At 33.6% G+C, this 19643-nt stretch overlaps 1 protein-coding gene across 5 annotated transcripts in view; it reads left to right on the top strand.

Annotated features, from left to right (window-relative positions):
- The window catches only part of LRBA (LPS responsive beige-like anchor protein), a 735668-nt gene that overhangs the window by 186341 nt on the left and 529684 nt on the right, over window positions 1-19643 (top strand). For all 5 annotated transcript variants that reach the window (XM_082388949.1, XM_082388950.1, XM_082388948.1 and 2 more), the window contains exons 31-33: window positions 2635-2765; window positions 15951-16029; window positions 18000-18133. In XM_082388949.1, coding sequence (XP_082245075.1) covers window positions 2635-2765; window positions 15951-16029; window positions 18000-18133 — 344 coding nt within the window. The remainder of the gene's footprint in view (window positions 1-2634; window positions 2766-15950; window positions 16030-17999; window positions 18134-19643) is intronic.

Genomic DNA, 19643 nt, shown 5'->3' with positions numbered 1-19643 from the left:
CATGGTTGAAAACATTATTAATGGCAGTTGTTTAAAGGAATAGAAATGAGGTCAAGTTCTTTTGTTATCTTTTATTAACTGTGCCATCTTGGACAAATAGAGATTGTGCATATTATGGGACTATCTGTGGCAAACATTTTTTTTTTGTTACCAGCTTTCCAACATTTTATTATGAAAATGTTCAAACATACAGAGAAGTTGCAAGAATTGTACACTGAACACCCAGAGACCCACCACTGAGATTCTGCAATTAGCCTTTAGCTGTTTGCTTCATCATACAGTTCTCCATATAACCGTCTCTCTATTCATCAGTCATTCTTATTTTTTTGATGCATTTCAGAGTAAGTCGCATACATCAGATCACTGCACTCAAACATTTCAGGTGCAGATCTCTAACCAGACATCAATTCTGTTTTTAAGGTAAAATGTACGTACAACAACAGGCACACATTTTTAAGTGTGCCATTTGATGAGTTTTGACAAATTAAACACCTGTGTAACCTAAATTTCCAATCAAGATATCATCAGTCTTGAAAGTTCCTTCATGCTCCTTCTCAGCCAATGCCTGTCTCCACCCCCCACAGGCAATTATTCTATTTTTTTTTTAAACAATAGATTAGTTTTGTCTTTTCTAGAACTTCATGTAAAAGGAAATACAAAATTTATGTTCCTCTGTATACGGCTTCCTTTACTCAGCATAATGCTTTTGAGATTCATACGTGTTACGTTAATCAGTAGCTTGTATCTTTTTATTGCTGGATATTATTCCATTGTAAAAACACACCACCATATTTTTATTCATTTTTCTGCTTAAAGGATTCTGGGCTATTTCCAGTTTTTGGCTCTTATCAGTAAAGCTATCTGAATGTTATTGTACCTATTTTTTGTGGACTTCAGTTATCTGGAGGAAATTTCTAAGAGTGGAATTGCTGGTACATAGGGTAGGTTTATGGCTTAAGTTTCAAATATAGAAAAAGCAATTTCACTTTTCTAAATGTTAATTTCTATTGCTCCTATCAGTACTTGCCTATTGTATGAGTAAACTAAATCTTGCTAGTTCTTTCTTTTGTGAACGAATGTCAAAGTAAACTCTCCATATTCCGCCCCACCCCCCCCGCCCCCGTCCCCCCAAAATAGGTTGCTAGGAAATAGGTAGCTAGAGATTTTCTTAAACAATAGGCTTGTAAATATTTGCCCCATGGTAGGTAATATACAAATTACATTTTTTATTGTTTTCTGAATGTGCTACCAGCACACGTATACACACACACACACACACACACACACAGCGGGGGTCATCTACTCCCCCTAAAGTCAATAATCTTCATCCGATATAAGCTACCATGATTTAAGCACACCATTTTGGATTGAGGGCTCAGGTGGCTGTTGCTTCTATTTTTTAGTGTATAGTTAACATTGGCAGTCACCCTTATAATGATGTGACACCAGCTACCCCCAAGTACATTGAATAAGCCATGCCTAGCACAAGAGAACTTGATTTAATTGGCAACAGTGTTTGCTCTCACATGATAGGCACTGAAGTAAAACGAAACCTATTTCACTTTGTATTATCTCTTTTTGATGTAACAATAAAAACAATGTATTTTTAAAGTACTGGAATTACATAATTTTCACTGTTGAATACATATATTGGGATCAAGTATCTAAGTAACTTTATTTAGGAACTGAATACTTTAAAGCTGTTAAGGGAGTACTTGAAGCTTGCAGTTACAATATTGTCAACAAAAGATGTGATTAAATAAATTGAATGTTGAAGACTTTAGGCTTATGGTTAATACCAGGTAATTAAAAGTAAGCACTGCTGTGGGAGTGCATTATATATCAGCTGTCCTCTTTACCTCATTAACTGGGTTTTTGCATGTTTATGGAGCTAACTTCAATTAAAAATGCCTTTTAAGTTATGCCTATTAAGGTTTTTTAGTTACTATTTTGGTATAAAGTATTACACTTTAATTGAAATTGGTATATTGTAAATACCTGTGTTTGAGTAAGATGAACAAATTTGATTATTTGATATTTTTACATCTAGGTTTTATGCCTATGCATTGTTTTTTCTATGTAATATTATCATTAGTCTTCGAGAGTTAAAAAGTAAAACTTTGGTTGTATACATGTTAAAAAATTGTTCATACCTGCATTTTCTTACCTTATAAGATTTCTAAGGTTTTATCATTTCAACTTAGTGGTGCTTTAAAATCCTTACAGAAACATGTTGAGTTTTCTGCTTCACTTCTGAGGTTAAGAAAAAGTTAATTAATTTTCCACTTGAATGCCAAATTCCTTTTTTCCTATATACCTTTGGTTATATTTTAAGGTGGATAATTAAAGATGATCCTAAATTTAAAGAATATTGTAAATATAAATTGAAATGTTAAAATTGATTATTATATTTCTGTAGAACATTGTCTTGATTCTAAAAAAATGAAGTATAAATAACTGTGAACACCACTGAAGAGATTTCTTACTGAGAGTATATTCTAAGTTGTACATCAAAATAGAGATAAGAAAAAATTAGGAAAAAGAAGTTGGTTTCCTATTTTCTGTTTTGAAATTCATGTAATTAACTTGAGTGATCTTCTGTATTTTAAAATTTATTTACTTTCTTTATTACAGAAGTGTCATCGTGGCAACAAAAAAATCAGCAGTCTTACCTTCCACACTTACAAGTATACCTACCAATGCTGTCAGTGTGGTTTCTTCAGTAGATTCAGCCCAAGCCTCAGATGTGGGGGGAGAATCACCTGGTGAGTTTGCTATCAGCGATTTCAACAAAAAAGTTCTTAATCCCATTGCAAAGCTTAGGATTTTTGATTAAGTTAATAAGTTTTGTTAGGCATATTTTTTTTTTAAAAATAGATTTATTTATTTATTTATTTTTGGCTGTGTTGGGTCTTAGTTTCTGTGCGTGGGCTTTCTCCAGTTGTGGCAAGCGGGGGCCACTCTTCATCGCGGTGCACGGGCCTCTCACTGTCGCGGCCTCTCCCGTTGCGGAGCACAGGCTCCAGACGCGCAGGCTCAGCACTTGTGGCTCACGGGCCCAGCCGCTCTGCGGCATGTGGGATCCTCCCAGACCGGGGCACGAACCCGTGTCCCCTGCCTTAGCAGGCGGACTCCCAACCACTGCGCCACCAGGGAAGCCTGTTAGGCATATTTTAAATGATTATGCCTTTGTATTATGTTGTTGATTATTTGATGATTTTCTGAATAAATTTGAGTAACATGAAATAAATTAAATCAAGGATTTTAATACTTTCTCCACTTAAACATAGTAGTGTATGACGAATTGGATGCTGCTGGTTGGGTGGATGAATGAATGATAGATTTATTAAAATACTTTTTTCCTTTCCTTTCACTTGAGAAGATGTGTATAGATAGTGGTTAATATGAGAAAGTTTTGCTGACATTTGGTCTTTTAATCTGGTTATCAGTTGCCAAATATTTATGTGGTATCCAGTACTTTGCTTTCTCTTGCATAGTTTTTGAATTAGACGCTTGGAATGCTGCCCTCAAGTCTATCATCATTCTAGCATTAGTCATAGTAGTTCAATAACTCTTACTACAATTTGATTTTTGCCCTGTCTCTCTCTCTCTATTCCTTCCAAATGTAAAAGCCTTTTGGTGCACATGTATGGGTGCAAGATCCTAAATCCCTAGGTGTTGATTGGAAGCTCAGTGATAATAGCAGGGGAACTTGAAGACTATGTGATATTAAAAAGACCAAATTAGGACAAAGGGAATATTATTTTATATAAGTAGTATTTTTCTAAGTGTTGTGCTATTTCATTTAAAAAAAAAACAACAACTAAAAAAAAAAAAAATCCCCCAAAGGATTCATTCTTTCTTGTTACTCTAGGATGAGATTAATGAAAAATAAAAGGAATTTTGAAGGAATGACTAGGTGGATTATGTTAAAATCAGAAATAATGTTTTTCCTTCATCTTTTGAGACATCTCAGGCCTCCTATCCAGTGTTCTACCTTTATTTGGTAAACTAGTAATTCTCAGAGAGTTTTGCTGCTAACTTGATGTTTCTACTACCCAGTTGTCAGGGACATTTAATTTTTCCTTTCTGTGTACTATATATCATGTGTTCCAGAAACAAAGACTAGGATTTTTTTTAAAAAAATTTATTTAAATTTATTTGGTTGCGGGTTTTAATTGTGGCATGCAGGCTCCTTAGTTGTGGCATGTGGGCTCCTTAGTTGTGGCATGCGAACTCTTAGTTGCGGCATGCATGTGGGATCTAGTTCCCTGACCAGGGATCGAACTTGGGCCCCCTGCATTGGGAGCGTGGAGTCTTAACCAGTGAGCCACCAGGGAAGTACCAGGATTGTTTATTTCTTTTGTCTTCCCTGTTTTTCTTTTTCCTTTCATTGTAGTTATTTTATTTGTGCTAACAAAAACTTTTTTTTCAAAGTTTTAAATGTGATTAATTCTTTACAAATTTCTTAGTGTTAAGTGATAATAGAAAATGCTCACAGTAGGTTAAGTAAAAAAAAATTACATGCAGTACTTTACATGCTATGTAATCATAACTATGTGAAGTATGTATATACTTTTCATACGTGGAAAAAGCAAGGAAATGTACTCTGAAGTTACTTGATTATCTCCATGAATTAATGGAAATTTTGATTTTCAAAATTTTTAATTTTAGTATATTTTCCAAAAAGTTATCAGTAATCCTGTATTATTTTTATAATTAGGAAAAAATAGTTGTTGAAGAAAAATATCCACAAGGAAACCAAAAGCTGCAGTGGTAGTAGACAGTTTTGTGCTGCCTTGTTTTTTATTTTATTAAAACATTTAAAAAAATTAATAGACCTTATATTTTAGGTCAGTTTTAGGTTATAGAAAAATAGAAAGGAAAGTAGAGATTCCCATATATGCTCTCAACCTCACCCTCTCTGCATTTCTCTGTTGTTAACATCTTGCGATAGTGTGGTATATTTGTTACATTTTGTTTTTCATCATTCATTGTCTTAGTGAGAAACAATAAAGGAAAGTAAGTGTAGAACTCCAGCAAAATTTCCTCTTCTTTATTTTCTCCTTCTTTATTTCCTTCATTATTATACTCTGATACTTTTTTGTTTTTTTATTTTTTTACTTTGGAGAAGAAGCAATTTGGGGATCTATTTTGGGCTGGTTATGTAAATTTCTGTTCTTCCACCTCCATCCAAAGGCCTTAAAAAAAATCAACTGTGATTTTTCTAGAGGAGCCCCTGTTGGGAAAAAGGCAGATGTTACTAATATCTATGAAACTTTCTGCTGTCTTTTAAATTCAGTAATAGTGAATTCCTAATAACTTCCCAGAACATATGTAGTAAATTCAGAGGTTCACAGTACACTGAGTAAAATATTATCATTTTATTTTGAATATATTACCCTTTAATTTCAGTTTATGGGACAAGGTAAAGAGGATCCTCTGATTGCTTTTAAATATATTTTTCAAAATTCATGCAGTCTTTGTCTGACTTATTTCAATAAAGCCAGAAAAAATGTTAAACAAGTAAATAACATTGGTACAAGGGAAAGAAAAAAAAATCATGCGGTCTTCAGAAGAGATAAGAAACAGAAAGAAAGCTGATATATGAGTAATATTTGATATAAAACAGTATAACAAATTTCTTTCTGAAGCCATTGTATATTTTCCAGTAAATTCATTATAATGTAAAATACCCTGAAGAACCATATGCAGAATTACAAAATAATTTGCTATCTTGAAGACTATCGTATTTATTGGTAAAACCCCACAAAACCCTGTATCCAGCCCGTAATGTACCCTTTTCCCCCTCTTATTTAAATTTTGTATAATTTGTGGTGGTAGTGTTTCTCAGATAGTTCCTAGTTTTTTCCATTTTGGAGTAGAATTTGTAGTTCATTTCCTTTATCTAGCTCCCTTTATTTAAAAAAAAATTCGTTCCTTTTTAAAAATGACTTAAGCCATTCTAAGTTGTTCTTGTGATGATGGTCTTTATTTTTGTCACTTGTTTTGATTTCCATACCTGACTTTTCCTTTCCTCTTCCTCTGTCACTAGGCTCTTGTTGTTACTTATATGGTGTCTCGATTTTAGTTTATTACTTCCATTCCATTGATTGCTGCCATGAACATTACTGCCTTGATAAGAAATCTAACCCAATTGAGTGTTTTCAGTCATCCTATTTCTTACTCTCCTACAGCACCATTTTTCGTGCTTTTGCCTACCATACTTGCCCTTGTAGTCTGTTCTCTTTTCACTTGGAATCCAAACAAATAGTTATCTCTCTGTCATCAATATTTTTAGCTGATAGATTTTTGTTTTCTTTTTGGTAGATCTCTTGATTTAAGTTATTTGCCATTAAAAAAAATAGGCTATACAGTATATCAAAGCTTATTATGCTGCTTCTGGTTCAAGCAGGATTTGGAAAAAATGATTTGTGGATGAACTGATTGTTATTGTGATTACATGCTGAGCTGGGCAGTTTATTCTTGCAGATCTGGGTAAGTTAGGTATTATTCTTGGTTTGATCTTGGATTATTTTCTTTATATGAAAGTACAGTTAATATCTGTCTCTGTGGACCATAAACCTTTGTGTCTTGGGATGACTTCAGTTCTGAATTTTATAGTGAGTCAGCAACAAAAAGTGAACTGCTCATATTTAGTAATAGATTATTGGTTAATATAAAAATATACTTGCTAGTACATAGTAATTCACAAAAATGGGAACTTCCTTGGAAGAAACCATGTGAATAGAAAACATAAAATATGAGTTTTGTAGCAGAAAAGTTTAAATTTTGGAAATTTTGATACCAAATGGGATTTCTGTGTTTTATGTGTGGCACAATTAAAGACAAACTAGGACTGGATCCCAGAAAAAGAATGAGAACTTGTCAACTTATGTGAGGTCAAAGATTTTTCTGTCAAAACATTACCACCCAAATAATTTTATAATTGTGTGAAAAAATTAAGGATTTGTAAATAAATTTTATTTTTATTTATTTATTTATTTTAAAAATTTTATGTTTTATTTTTATTTTTGGCTGCGCTGGGTCTTTGTTGCTGTGCATGGGCTTTCTCTAGTTGCGGTGAGTGGGGGCTACTCTTTGTTGTGGTGCGTGGGCTTCTCATTGCAGTGGCTTCTCTTGTTGCGGAGCACGGGCTCTAGGTGCACTGCCTTCAGTAGTTGTGGCATGCGGGCTCAGTAGTTGTGGCACGTGAGCTCTAGAGCGCAGGCTCAGTAGTTGTGGCACACGGGCTTAGTTGCTCTGGGACATGTGAGATCTTCCCGGGCCCGGGCTCAAACTCTTGCCCGCTGCATTGGCAGGCGGATTCTTAACCACTGTGCCACCAGGGAAGCCCTGTAAATACATTTTAAAACAGTGTACATTATTAAAACTATGATCGGTATTCAAGTTTGACTCTCATACAAATTTCAGGTTTTAGTTTGAATAATGTTTCTTAGTTTTTGTAGCATTTTATTAGCAAAGAAGTGTAATATAATAATAATGGAAAACATTTCATAAGAAGTGGTAAAAGATTCATCAGAAAAAACAAGGTTTGCCCTTTGTGTACGCATATTTATTTATAAAGAACACTAAAAGAGAAAATAGAGTTTTAGTAAATATATCAAAATCTGTAAATTTTAGTTACCCATTAGTAAAGGTTTAATTGTCCAGACTACAATATGTGTTAAGATGCAGTTACTCTTTTTTCAAATATCCTGTGGTGTTTTCAAATATGTTTGATTTGCAAAGCATAAACAATTAAAACAAAATTGAAGCTAACCCAATGAAGGAACTACATAGACTGTTCTTAAGTAATTTATGTGCTGAGTGCTTGCTAATTTGCAAAATTTAACAGTTACACTACTTACCAGAGTGTTAGGTTCTACTGTGTTTATCAGAGCCATGCATTTTATAAATTAGTATGTTTATTTTTAATGTTGAAGGAAAATTTTGATTCTTTGCTTTATATAATCTTTGACCCAAGAGGCTTACCTTTACTTATCCAATAAAAGTTTCTTTTATTTAATGAAGATTTTAACTGGGCATATAGACTATCCCTCCCTTAATTGGTCTGGAATGGGTGGGGAGGGAGAGAGGGAGAAAAGGAGAGAGGGCAATTAAAAAAATACTGTGTTTAGGGATTAAATATTGGCATTTGTATTAATGGTACTTTTTTGCAAAGGGCATCATTTATGTAGACCCTTAGGGACCTTGAATTAACAATCGGCTATTCCCTGGATAGATGCTAGACAGATGATCTATTTACATTTTCCCTTTTGTTCTTTTGAGTGTCTGGAAGACTGTCAGTTTGAAGGAGCCAGTTTATCAGTGCAAGGATAAGGAAAAGATAAGTCAGTACAATTCCATATGTTGGAAGTAGCTTCTGAATTTACATGTTTGATCACTTGTTGAAAATATTTTTATTGTTAAATTAATTAAAAACAAATTTGTCATAAATTTATGATTTTTAATCTGAGTTGAAAAAATGCTGAATGTATCTGGAAGTTACATTTTTATGTCTGGTAGGAATGAAGGTCAACCTGGTGTGAAATTACTGATATATTTAGTTTATTTTTTATGTGATTTTTTTTTTTCCTTAAAACAATTGCTAGTTGATTCACTTATCTTCATTGGTAATGTATCTTCTTATGATTTGAAAAGATCAGTTTTAAAAAATCCCTTTCTGCTATAGTCTCTTTAAGGTTTGAAAATTGGCATTATTTCTAGGGTAGTGTCAAGAAAGCATTTTTGTTACTGTTTTATTTAGAGCCACCAATGCTCCTTGACTTTTTCAAATTTTGATATATATATTTCAGCTCATTAAAATTAGTCTCAATTTGTGCAGTAAAAGCTAATGTTGTTTTAAACTACTGTCTGAAGACTCATACAAACATTTTCTTGCAATTTATTACTTCTATCTCTTTTTAAGTAGATGGGGCCTTACGTGTTCCTTTTCGTCAACTTCAGAAAAGCTCAAGAAAAAATACCAATTAGGCCTTTTAGAAAAAATATCTGATATACTGTAAATAAATATGGTCTTTAAAAAACTACCACTAGAAAAATAAAGCTCAGAAATACTTCATTAATTACTGGTAATAAAAGTCAGTAGCCAACTGTGGTTCAATGATCTTATTGCTGTCAAGAATTTAGAAAATTGCAGGTGTCATTAACTGAGTGTAATAATACTATTTGGTCTCTGAAGTACTTCATTGAGTGTTGTGTAGGAATAGGAAGATTGGTCCTGACTGTCAGAAATACCACATACTGAAGAGTGAAAAAAATTTTCAATTTCACCTTGTCTTGCCCTCTAGTTTGAAATTTTATTGTGAGAAATGCAAAAATGGAAATCTTTTAATGGTGAAATGGGAATTGATATATGTACTTTAAAAAATTGTCCGTACGAAAAAATGTGTACATACTTTAACTTCATTTTAAAAATTAATCCTATGCATTAGGATAGATTCCATTCAGTTTGTTAGAGTTTTTATGTATAATTAGCTCTTGGCTCGAGCAGGATGGTAAGGATGGGTGGAAGGTCAGCAAGAAGCTATAATCCCAGTAAAAAGAAGAGTCCACTCTAATTATCAATGGAAGGGGAAGAAAATGTGTTGAGGAAAAGAGAGATTCACTGTGGATAAGTTCATCTTGTTGTGGGAATATGCTCACTCTAAGAGGTAGGCTCAGTAATTACGCAGAGGTTAATTGTGGAAGATTGCTGCAATGCCCTCTCTCCAAAGGAACCAAGCCTGTGGGGGATAAAATAGTCCAGATTTCCAGATCCTTCTGTTTGGCTGAGAACTGTAATCAGAACTGCTGATTATTGATCACATTCTGCCTAAAGACCAAGCATGTTTCAGGGAAGGTCAAATTATCCCAGATCTTTGCTGTTTCTTAATCAGTTAAGTCTACAAAACCCCTGATTAGAGCCTGGCTTTGTTTATCTATATCCAGAATTAACTTTGCCTTAGTTAAAAGAGTCAGTTGAATCAAAGTGCCCAGATAAAATTGAAGTGAGCCTTAGAAAATTGTGGGAGTGGTGTGAGGCAGTGACAGGCTGTAGAGGACAGTGGCTAGGTTTACCAAATGTTTATGGCCGTGGGTTATTTTATACCAATCTGATAAACGAAGCTGTTAGAAATCCACTTTTTATAGAAGTTAAATCCGGGATTGGTTTCTAGACTTCTCAAAAGAATTTACCTTTGGTTTCTTTCTTAAGTTTTTATGGTGAATTTTTTAAAAGGCACTTTATAAGCTTCATCTCATTTAAGTTACCTATGTTTAACGTCATATGAATAATTGTTGAAAATTTGGGTATCTTTTCAGCCTGAAGTACAGACTAAAGGGAAACATGATAACTTCCTTTCAATATTTTAAAGGCAATCCTAGAGTAGCAGGGTAGGAAGGGAAGCTGTCACTCACTGTGTGTTTACTGTGGTACAGGCTCTAATTACGTTAATCCTTGAAATAATTCGGTGAAGTAAGTATTGCTGTTAATTTTACAGATGAAGAAAATAAGGCACAGAGAGCTTAAGTAATTTTGCCCAAGGTCACATAGCTAGTAAATGGCAGAACCCTTACTGTTTCCCGAAACATTTCAACCCTATAACCTCTTAAGGGTAGTTATTTTCAAAGAAACTGGTCTGATATTGATAGAACTAGGATTCAATTTGAAAATGGTTTAGTTGTGAGTGGCTGATGAGGAAGTGTTTTCTGCTAGTGTAGAACACCTTTTCTAAAAAAAATGGTAATGGAAATTATGTGAGAATTTGATGGTTGAGGTAGCTTGAGAGGTTAGCAGGATTTCCTTTAGATGTGGAAGAGAAAGGCTCTGGTCTTGGATGACCTGGCATTTCTTTTCGAAAGCAGGAAGAGAAATAGGTTTCAGGCTGAGACAAGTGGAGGAACTTTTTATACTTATTATGGGAATTTAATACGTTAGTAATATATAAATAGAAGGCTCTACTAAAAATGGATAGCATGGATCACAGATACATAGTAGGATCACTCAGAAGAGCTCTAGACTTTTTTTTTTCTGTAGTACCTTGCAGAAATGTGGGAAAGTAACATTGGAGAATCTTCTTTATCTTAGGTGCTTTACATTTTAAAATTTAAATACCCTAACAACCCTGTTAAAAATTTGGTGATATTCCTATTTTCTGTATCATGCTGGTATAGATGGTTTAAAGGGAAGATTATAGAATTCTCTGTGGCAAAAAATCACTACAAACTTAGGAAGAATTTATAATGAATGATAAAAGCTAACTATCATAATTATATAGAATGAATAATTACAAATCATAAAGAAAAAGATTCTAATGAAAATACTCAAAAGGTCAGAACAGTCATTTATGTTTCCTGTTTTGTTTCCAGTAAATTGGGAAAATATGTTCAATTTTATTAGTAATCAAAAAAGTGTAAATTTGTTTTTTCTTTCTTCAGGGTAATTTAGCAATATGTATCAACATTTATTAAAGTGTGTGTTTATTGACTTGTAGGAAGTTACTTCAAGAATATAAAGGAGTGTATATAGATTTATATAAGTATATACAAAACATTGTTTATTGTAAAAAATTGGGAACCGTTCAAATGAGCATCCCTGAATTTGCGTTGGTCTGATGTTTCCTCATGATTAGAAACAGATATTTCTTTGGTAGGAATATTATGGAACAGACAGAGAATCTAGCCACATGGCACACAATTTTGATTTGTCAAAATGCTGATGGTGACCATTTTCGTCACTTGATTAAAATATAACTGCCAGGTTTCTATATTGTAAAGTTATTCTTTCCCTTTTGTAATTAATAAGTGTTTTGTGGAGAGGTATTTTGAAATTATTTAAATATCCTGTTCCCCAGACTGTTAATTTATCATATTGGTGTGGCCTCATGGCTTCCTATTTTATTAGATGTGTTACAGTCAGTTACTATCATTATTTATTTTGATGCTCAGATTGTCTCTATTTTGGTTGGTGGGAGTCCCTTGAAGTTGGCTTCTGTGCCATCGTGACATATCCTGTCATTCCTTGGACATTTCCTTGCTTTCTATAAAAGAAAACTAGATGTTTCAAACTCATTTTGTACTTTTCTTCCATGGTTATTGAATTAGCTATTTCTGATTTACTTATTTAGTGGAGAATAGTATTTAGAAGCCAATATCTGGACATTAGGTGTTAGGGTATTGCTGCTCCCAGGTTTTCTCAGTGGACAGAGCTAACGACTATATATATAGGTATGTATGTGAATGAGAGTATATATTTTATATACAGGCATACCTTGGAGATAATTGTGAATTTTAGTTCCAGACCACCGCAATAAAGCGACTATCACGAAGTGAGTCACTTGAATTTTTTTTGTTTCTCAGTGCATGTATAAGTTGTTTGCACTATGCTGTAGACTATTAAGTGTGTAAAGCATTATGTCTAAAAATACCATGTGCATACCTTAATTTAAAAATACTTTATTACTAAAAATGCTAACCATCATCTGAGCCTTCAGTGAGTCATAATATTTTTGCAGTAGTAACATCAAAGATCACTGATCACAGATGGCCATAATAAATATAATAATAATGAAAAAGTTTGAAATATTATGAGAATCATCAAAATGTGATGCAGAGACATGAAGTGAGCAAATGCTATTGGAAAAAGAGCACTGATAGACTTGCTTGATGCAGGGTTGCCACAAACCTTCAATTTGTAAAAAACACAATTTGTTAAAAAAATGCAGCTATTGTGCTTCACTTTATTGTGCTTTGCAGATATACTGTGGTGTTTTTTGTTTGTTTGTTTTAAGAAATTGAACGTTTGTGGCAACCCTATGTCGTCAGATGATTTTGTATGCACTGGGAAACCAAAAAATTTGTGTGACTTGCTTTATTGTGATATTCACTTTGTTGTGGTCTGGAACCAAACCCAACGTTATCTCCGAGGTATACCTGTATTCAGACAGTACTATATTTATATTAATTATTCAACCGTTTTTCCTTTAGTTTATGTAATCTTGAGGTTTTACATTGGCAAAATAATGAATTCAAAGAGTTACACAATTCCTCCTTCTTTAGTCATTTACCAAATTTCAGATTTGATTCTGCTGCTGCGTTCTTGATTTTATCCACTGTGTTTTCTCACAATTAGATTTCAACTTCTGGCTGACTACAGTTGCTAAGATGCCTTTGTAAAATGCATTAATTTGAGAGATGTTACCATGTAGAAAAATGTGCATCTTACCACGATGAAATAGGTTGTCTGGAAAAGAATTCTTACTTAGAGATTTATTAAATTCTGGTTCTTTTAAAATAAGCCCATGATTGCTATCTTTCTCTGCCCAACTTCATCTAAAGTCTGTGTCAATATTCTCCAACCAAAGATCCCAGTAGTAAACCTTTGGTTGAGTAAGTCAGTGAGGGAGAGTGCACACAGTGAAACTTGGGGCATCTCAGGAATAGTGTTAGAAAAGATTTATTATAGGATTTGAGCTTGCGTGTAAGTGCAAAGAACAGAGTCTGAAAGGATATATTCCAAATTGCTGATGGTGGCTGCCTTTGGGGAGGAACTGGGACTAGGAGGGTTTGTGCAAAACACCGCTGAATTTAAAAATACGGATGTATTCGTGCTCTGGGTAATTAAAAAATAACTAGAAAAAAATGATGATTTTGGGGAGGGATTAAGGAAGTGGGGCTGTCTTCTGAATTGGATACTGTCAGAAAGCATGGGTAATTCTATGATTAAATATCCTAATAAATCTTACCTAGAATCATGGAAGACTTGAATGAGGCTAAAGCTCTAATTTGTAAAGAAACAGGAGTCTTTCATATTAAGATTTGGGATGTTTGACCATTTGTTATTTGGCTGGAGTTCATGTTTTTGTCTGTTGGGACATGATTACAGAGTGGTATTGTTTTATGTTGATTCATCATGGTCATGGCATGGCTTTGTCTGATGTTGCTGTTTTATGAAATTGTTTATATTCAGGGAGAGAATAACAAGACCTAGCTGTGGGTTCTAAGCCAGCTCTTAACAACACCAGGGCCTAGTTGACATTACAGGGCCAGCTCCCAGATGTCAAAGAGGCTGCTTTTCTACCTTCTCATCTGTTTCTACCGTCTTTCTTTCTACATCCTAGATGAACATTTCTTCTTCTATCTTTCTTTTAACTATCTTTCTGTTCACACCACTTTGTCTACTTGAGGTGTTTCCAGGCTACCCATGCCTAAAGTTTTAAGAATAGATCAAAATCATCTGACCTCTGATAGTGCATCCTGATAGGTTCCAGAATCCTTTGAGGCCCTCTTCCCTCCTTGTCTATAAGCTTTGCATCTTTGTTTCATTTGCTTCAATATGTTTGCTGCCTTTCTTGGTCTGCCTTTCTATAGAATTGTGATGGGATTTCAGTCTGCTCTAATACTAACTTGGTGCCCTTTTAGGATACTACTTTTAGAAATAGAAACTTTACTTCTTGGATTGCAGCTGCAAGCAAGTTGTGCACACCTCCTTTGCCTATACTGTCCAGGTTGTTAGGATATCATCCCAGTTGGATTCCAGTGACTCTTATGGTCCCTGTATCAGAGAGGGGCATTTGACACTGTGTGTGTGCCCATTCTTTTCTTCCTTCTCCCTATTATTGTCCTTAGAAAGAAAATGGCTCTTCTGTTTCTTCAGGTCCTACTCCTAGCTTAAATTGAATGCTTTTCTATCCCATATATCCTGATTCTTAAATGGGAACTTTATTTTTCCCCTGCTTTCTTGAGCTTTTTAGAACTCTTCAAGCTTCAGTAAATTATCCTCCAAATTACTCTTCTAGACTTTTTCAATACTTCTCTTAATGTGTGTTGTTTCTGTACCTATCCATTCTTTGACTCTGTCAGAGTTAATTTCCTGGTAATTATTTTTCTCTTGCCAAGTAAAATTTATAAGCACAGTTATTTGTTGAAAACATAAAGGAGGTAGCTCTTGTATAGGGCAAGGTAGTTTGAACATTTTGTGCTATAAGACGGTGAGTTCGCATTTAACAATACAGATATACAAGAGTAAGGACATCTGGGAGTGTTCATTGGAGAGTAAAATAAGATCACATGGTGGAAATTAATTTTACAAAGTAGTTTGAACAAAGATAGGGACATAAAATTGTAGGAACTAGAGAGGGAAGTAAATACCAGGTGGGAAGATTGACCTACTAAAATATGGGAGATGGAATGATTAAGGGAATCATTTCTGCAATTAACATAAATTGAGAACCTTGTATTGTGTCAGTTTGTCTAGGTGCTAGAGATTGATGGATGAAAAAGATGAGATCTCTGCTTTCAAAAAGATTAGTATACTAGGAAAAAGGACATTTAAAAAACCAATTGAAATACAATGTGACAAATGCAAACAACAGGTTATTTACTAATTACAGTGAGGACACACATGAGGGAGTGTATGTTCTGCTTGCATCGTTTAAGAAAGGTTTCTCAGGTGGTCATTGCATAATGTTTGCTGGACTAGACTCAGAAGCATTCAGGGTATAGCAGAAGTTATTTGGTGGCTGAATAAAGACAGTTTTCATGGTTAATGAGGCATACCTATTTAAGCTAAATTTGGAGTTAGCCGTTTCTGTTTTTTGCTTCAATTAAAAAAGTTTCTAATTGTAAATCTCTGTTGCCACTTGATGTTCAATGGAAGGAATCATGACCCCAATTTAGTGAGTCAGAATTTACTTTTCTATTACGTTTTCAGCTGATGGGTGGAAGGACTGCTTGGTGTGATAATTGAACTGGTAACTGAGATTTATATATTAAATGATTCAAGAAAAACCTTGTTAATTGGTAGATTTTAATGTTATCCAAATTAATAGGCATTTAGAAATGCAGTATAGTATGTTTTTTGGTGACTTGCTATCAAGATATCTTTTTTGTTTGAATTCTTATATCTAAAAACAGAATATCCCCTAAATGGTTATTTTCCTTTATAGGTGGTAGATCATCTAATGCAAAATTACCTGCAGTTCCAACAGTTGGTTCAGTTCTACAAGGCCAAGTTTCGAATATGAGGTATTCAAGCTACTAACTTGGATATTTGTGATTTATTCCTTTTGATGACTCTTAAAAATGTCTAGCTACAATTTTTAGAAAAATTTACTTTGTTTCTTTTTTAAAAAAACATGCATGATGTTTAGAGGCCTGGGAGTATTTTAGAAGTTCCTTCTTAAAGATTTTGAGATGTAAAAGATTCCCGAGAAGTAGCTTTTTGTGATTAATAAATGTGGAATGCATAACAAATATTTAATTTCACAGGTAGTTAGTAGCTTATGGCTTATGTTTCATATGATTGTAGATTGAACATTTGGAATTCATTGTTCATCTTCCCTAGAAATGCTGAAATAAGAAGTTTATATTGATACCGAATTATAGATAGATTTTTACTGTCAGTTATCTTGTTTAATTAGGTATATGAGTTTCAAATTCTAATTTGGAAGGCTGTGAATATATTCCACTACTAGGGCCTTTGTGGCTAGAGTTCTTGATCTGCCTTAGTACAATTGGAAAATGCATAAAACTTTAAAAATAAACGTACTTGGATGCTACAAGTGTAGGCTTGTAGTTGTGATATCATCCAGGGATAAGAGGATCCATGAGATAAGTAGAGAGAAATAGTTTTATGGATAGCACCTGGGAAGAGATGGTCATTGAGCACAGAGATTTCCAGCAGCCTACCAGTTGATAGTTTCAGTAGCATCTGTTGTTGGTTGTATGAATAGAAAGTACTCTTTGTAAGAGTAGTAAATAAGTAGTGGCTGTTTATATATATGTTTGGTTCATAAGTTAGAAACTGAATTTCCTGAAATGCAGAGGGCTTGTTTTTTTTTTTAACTCATTAAATATATATATATGTATACAGCTGGATATGGATCCAACCAACCACAGATTGAAAGTATTAAAACAAAATTTCCAAAAAGTTCCACAAAGCAAAAATTTGTCTCACGCTGGCAACTATTTTTTTGATGTTTCTTTTTTTTGTAGTTTTCTTTTTTTTTAATTTTTAAAAAAATTTTATTGAAGTATAGTTGACTTACAATGTTGTGTTAATTTCTGCTGTACAGCAAATTGACCCAGCCATACATATATATATATTCTTTTCCATTACAGTTTGTAGGACCTTGTCGTCCATCCATTCCACACACGATAGTTTGACATTGGCAACTATTTATATAGCATTTACATTGTATTTACATTGTATTAGATATTATAGGTAATTTAGATATGATTTAAAATATAGGTTATATGCAAATACTATGCCCTTTTACATAAGGGACCTGAGCATCCACAGATTTTGGTATCTGTAGGGAGTCTTGGAACCATTCCACTGTGAAAACCGAGGGACAACTGTGTGTGTATATATGTATGGGTTTATGTGTGTATACATATATATAAGAATATATGTACATATAGTCACAAAGAGATATATTGAATAAATTGAGATCATTATAAATGTGCCATTATACTATTTGCAAGTGAGAAGTTGTTCAGATTGCATTAGAAAGAAACTGTTTATAGAGATAGATGTTAGTGAAAAAGAATGTAGACTGATTCTTTCAGTTTATAAACATTGAGTTTGTAATATAGGCTGCAGCTGAGAACTTAGAAGTGAAGGCATAATTCTTGATCTGAAGGTGCTCATGGTTTAATGGTCAATAGAAAATTTGTTAAAAGATTGATAGTTTGTTTAGGTTGTAATGGGGCTAAAATCAAGTGCTCTCTACTGGCCAGTTAAGCCTTCCAGTAAGAGCTGATGTTTGGAGTGGTTGTTAACCAGGTTGTTTGTGAGGGCTAGGGCTGGCAATATACAACAGAATAAAAAAGGATATTCCAGGCAGAAGGAATGGTGTGCATAGCAATAGTGAATCTTTAGGTAATTTTAAAATTTTCACATAACTTTACAGTTCTATGAAAACTCATTTTAAAAACTAGAAAACTGATAAATACTAATGAATAGTACAGGTAACTTAACATCTTTCTATTAGTATTACAGAGAGGCTCGAACATGCTTTGGAAAAGGCAGCTCCTCTTCTACGAGAGATATTTGTAGATTTTGCACCTTTTCTTTCTCGGACCCTTTTGGGTAGCCATGGACAAGAACTGCTTATAGAAGGGACAAGTAAGTGATTTTTCTTTCTTCATATATATATTTAAGTTACACGGTTGAAAACTGAAATGAATAATAAGAGATGCATGGAGTTTTATTGTTTGTTTTCAACCTTTGACAAGGCTTCTCAAAGAGTCTGTACATATCTTTTAAAGAATATGGCATGGCTGCTATTCTAATCTGTTCAAGGTTTTTTATCAGTGATTTGCATGAGATTCGTGTGCATTAGATTTATTACTGTGTGTTTTGGGGAACAATAAAAAAAAGTATTGAATGAAAGAACTAAGATATGTTTTAATACATTAAAATTAACTATGGGAATTGAGAATTGGAGAGACTGGTGTTATACTAATAAGTGGGGTATTTACCTGAGATTTTACTTGAATTTAAGATCTATATAAACAATAGTGTATTGCTACATATTAGGAAAATGAGGAATGCATTAGTTGTCTCTGTTAGTGGAATTCTCTTTTACAAATAAGTAGAAAAACCAGTAGTATTTTACTTTATCTTGCTTATATCATACATAGATTACTGGATCTTTTCGAGGTAGGGTACTTTGTGTCAAACTAGATAACATGCATAATAAGTAAGTTACTGCATGGATTGGAAACCATGCTATTTATGGAATGCATGGAGGGGTATTGGGACTTTTTTTTTTACATGAAGCACTTGTCAAATAGTAAGTGTCTTCTAATATTAAAGACGTTAACTCAATCAAGTGAAAGTAGACTTACCCTGAATTTCCTCAGACAGCAGGAATCAGTTCAATAGAGATCAACTTTTCAAACGATTAGTTCTATTTAGAGCTTAACAGACTGACTTCAAAATACAAATCTTCATTCCCATAGCTAGAATTTTTTTAAGGAAAAGCTAGAGGATTTTCATCAATGATAATGTCAAATTGATTTTTTTCATTCAAAAGTGTTTGGACTAGATGTTTGCTAAGTCTGGCTTGTCTGTATCCATATTTGATGGTTTAAGGATAAGACACATATTCTCCTAAAGCTGAAAAATCATGGGAAAGCATAATTATCTGTATGCAAGTATCTGTAAATATCAACTTACAGCTTTAGTTATCACGACTTTTTGTTGGTTATCAGTCGCTAGATGGTCTCCTAAGGAATTTCTTAAAACTCGTGAAAAAAGCCCCTCTTTTTATAGGAATAAGGATATAATGGTAATCAAAGTTATAAACAGGTTAATGTTCAAGATATCTGTATCTGAGTGTTAACTATGGGATATCAGCACTTTATTTGACTCTTAAAATATGTATCTGTAAGAGTAATAATCATTAGCTAAAATAATAATTTCATTATCATCCCTGCTGTAAATTTATATGGAGTTGGTGATGATTGATATCATTTCCGTATAGTCAAAGAATAGCATTGAATTTATTTGAAAAAAAGTTCAGGTTTTAGAAATACTGAACTAAGTTTGCGGTGGAAATTTATTTCATCTGCTGAAGGATATAATTGTTTAGCCAAGGACTATTTGACCTAATGAAGTAATAAAATTTGAA

This window comes from Balaenoptera borealis, assembly GCF_965194805.1.
Source record: "Balaenoptera borealis genome assembly, chromosome: 4".
In the NCBI taxonomy this organism is placed as follows: domain Eukaryota; kingdom Metazoa; phylum Chordata; class Mammalia; order Artiodactyla; family Balaenopteridae; genus Balaenoptera; species Balaenoptera borealis.
This window is presented reverse-complemented; position numbering and strand designations above follow the sequence as displayed.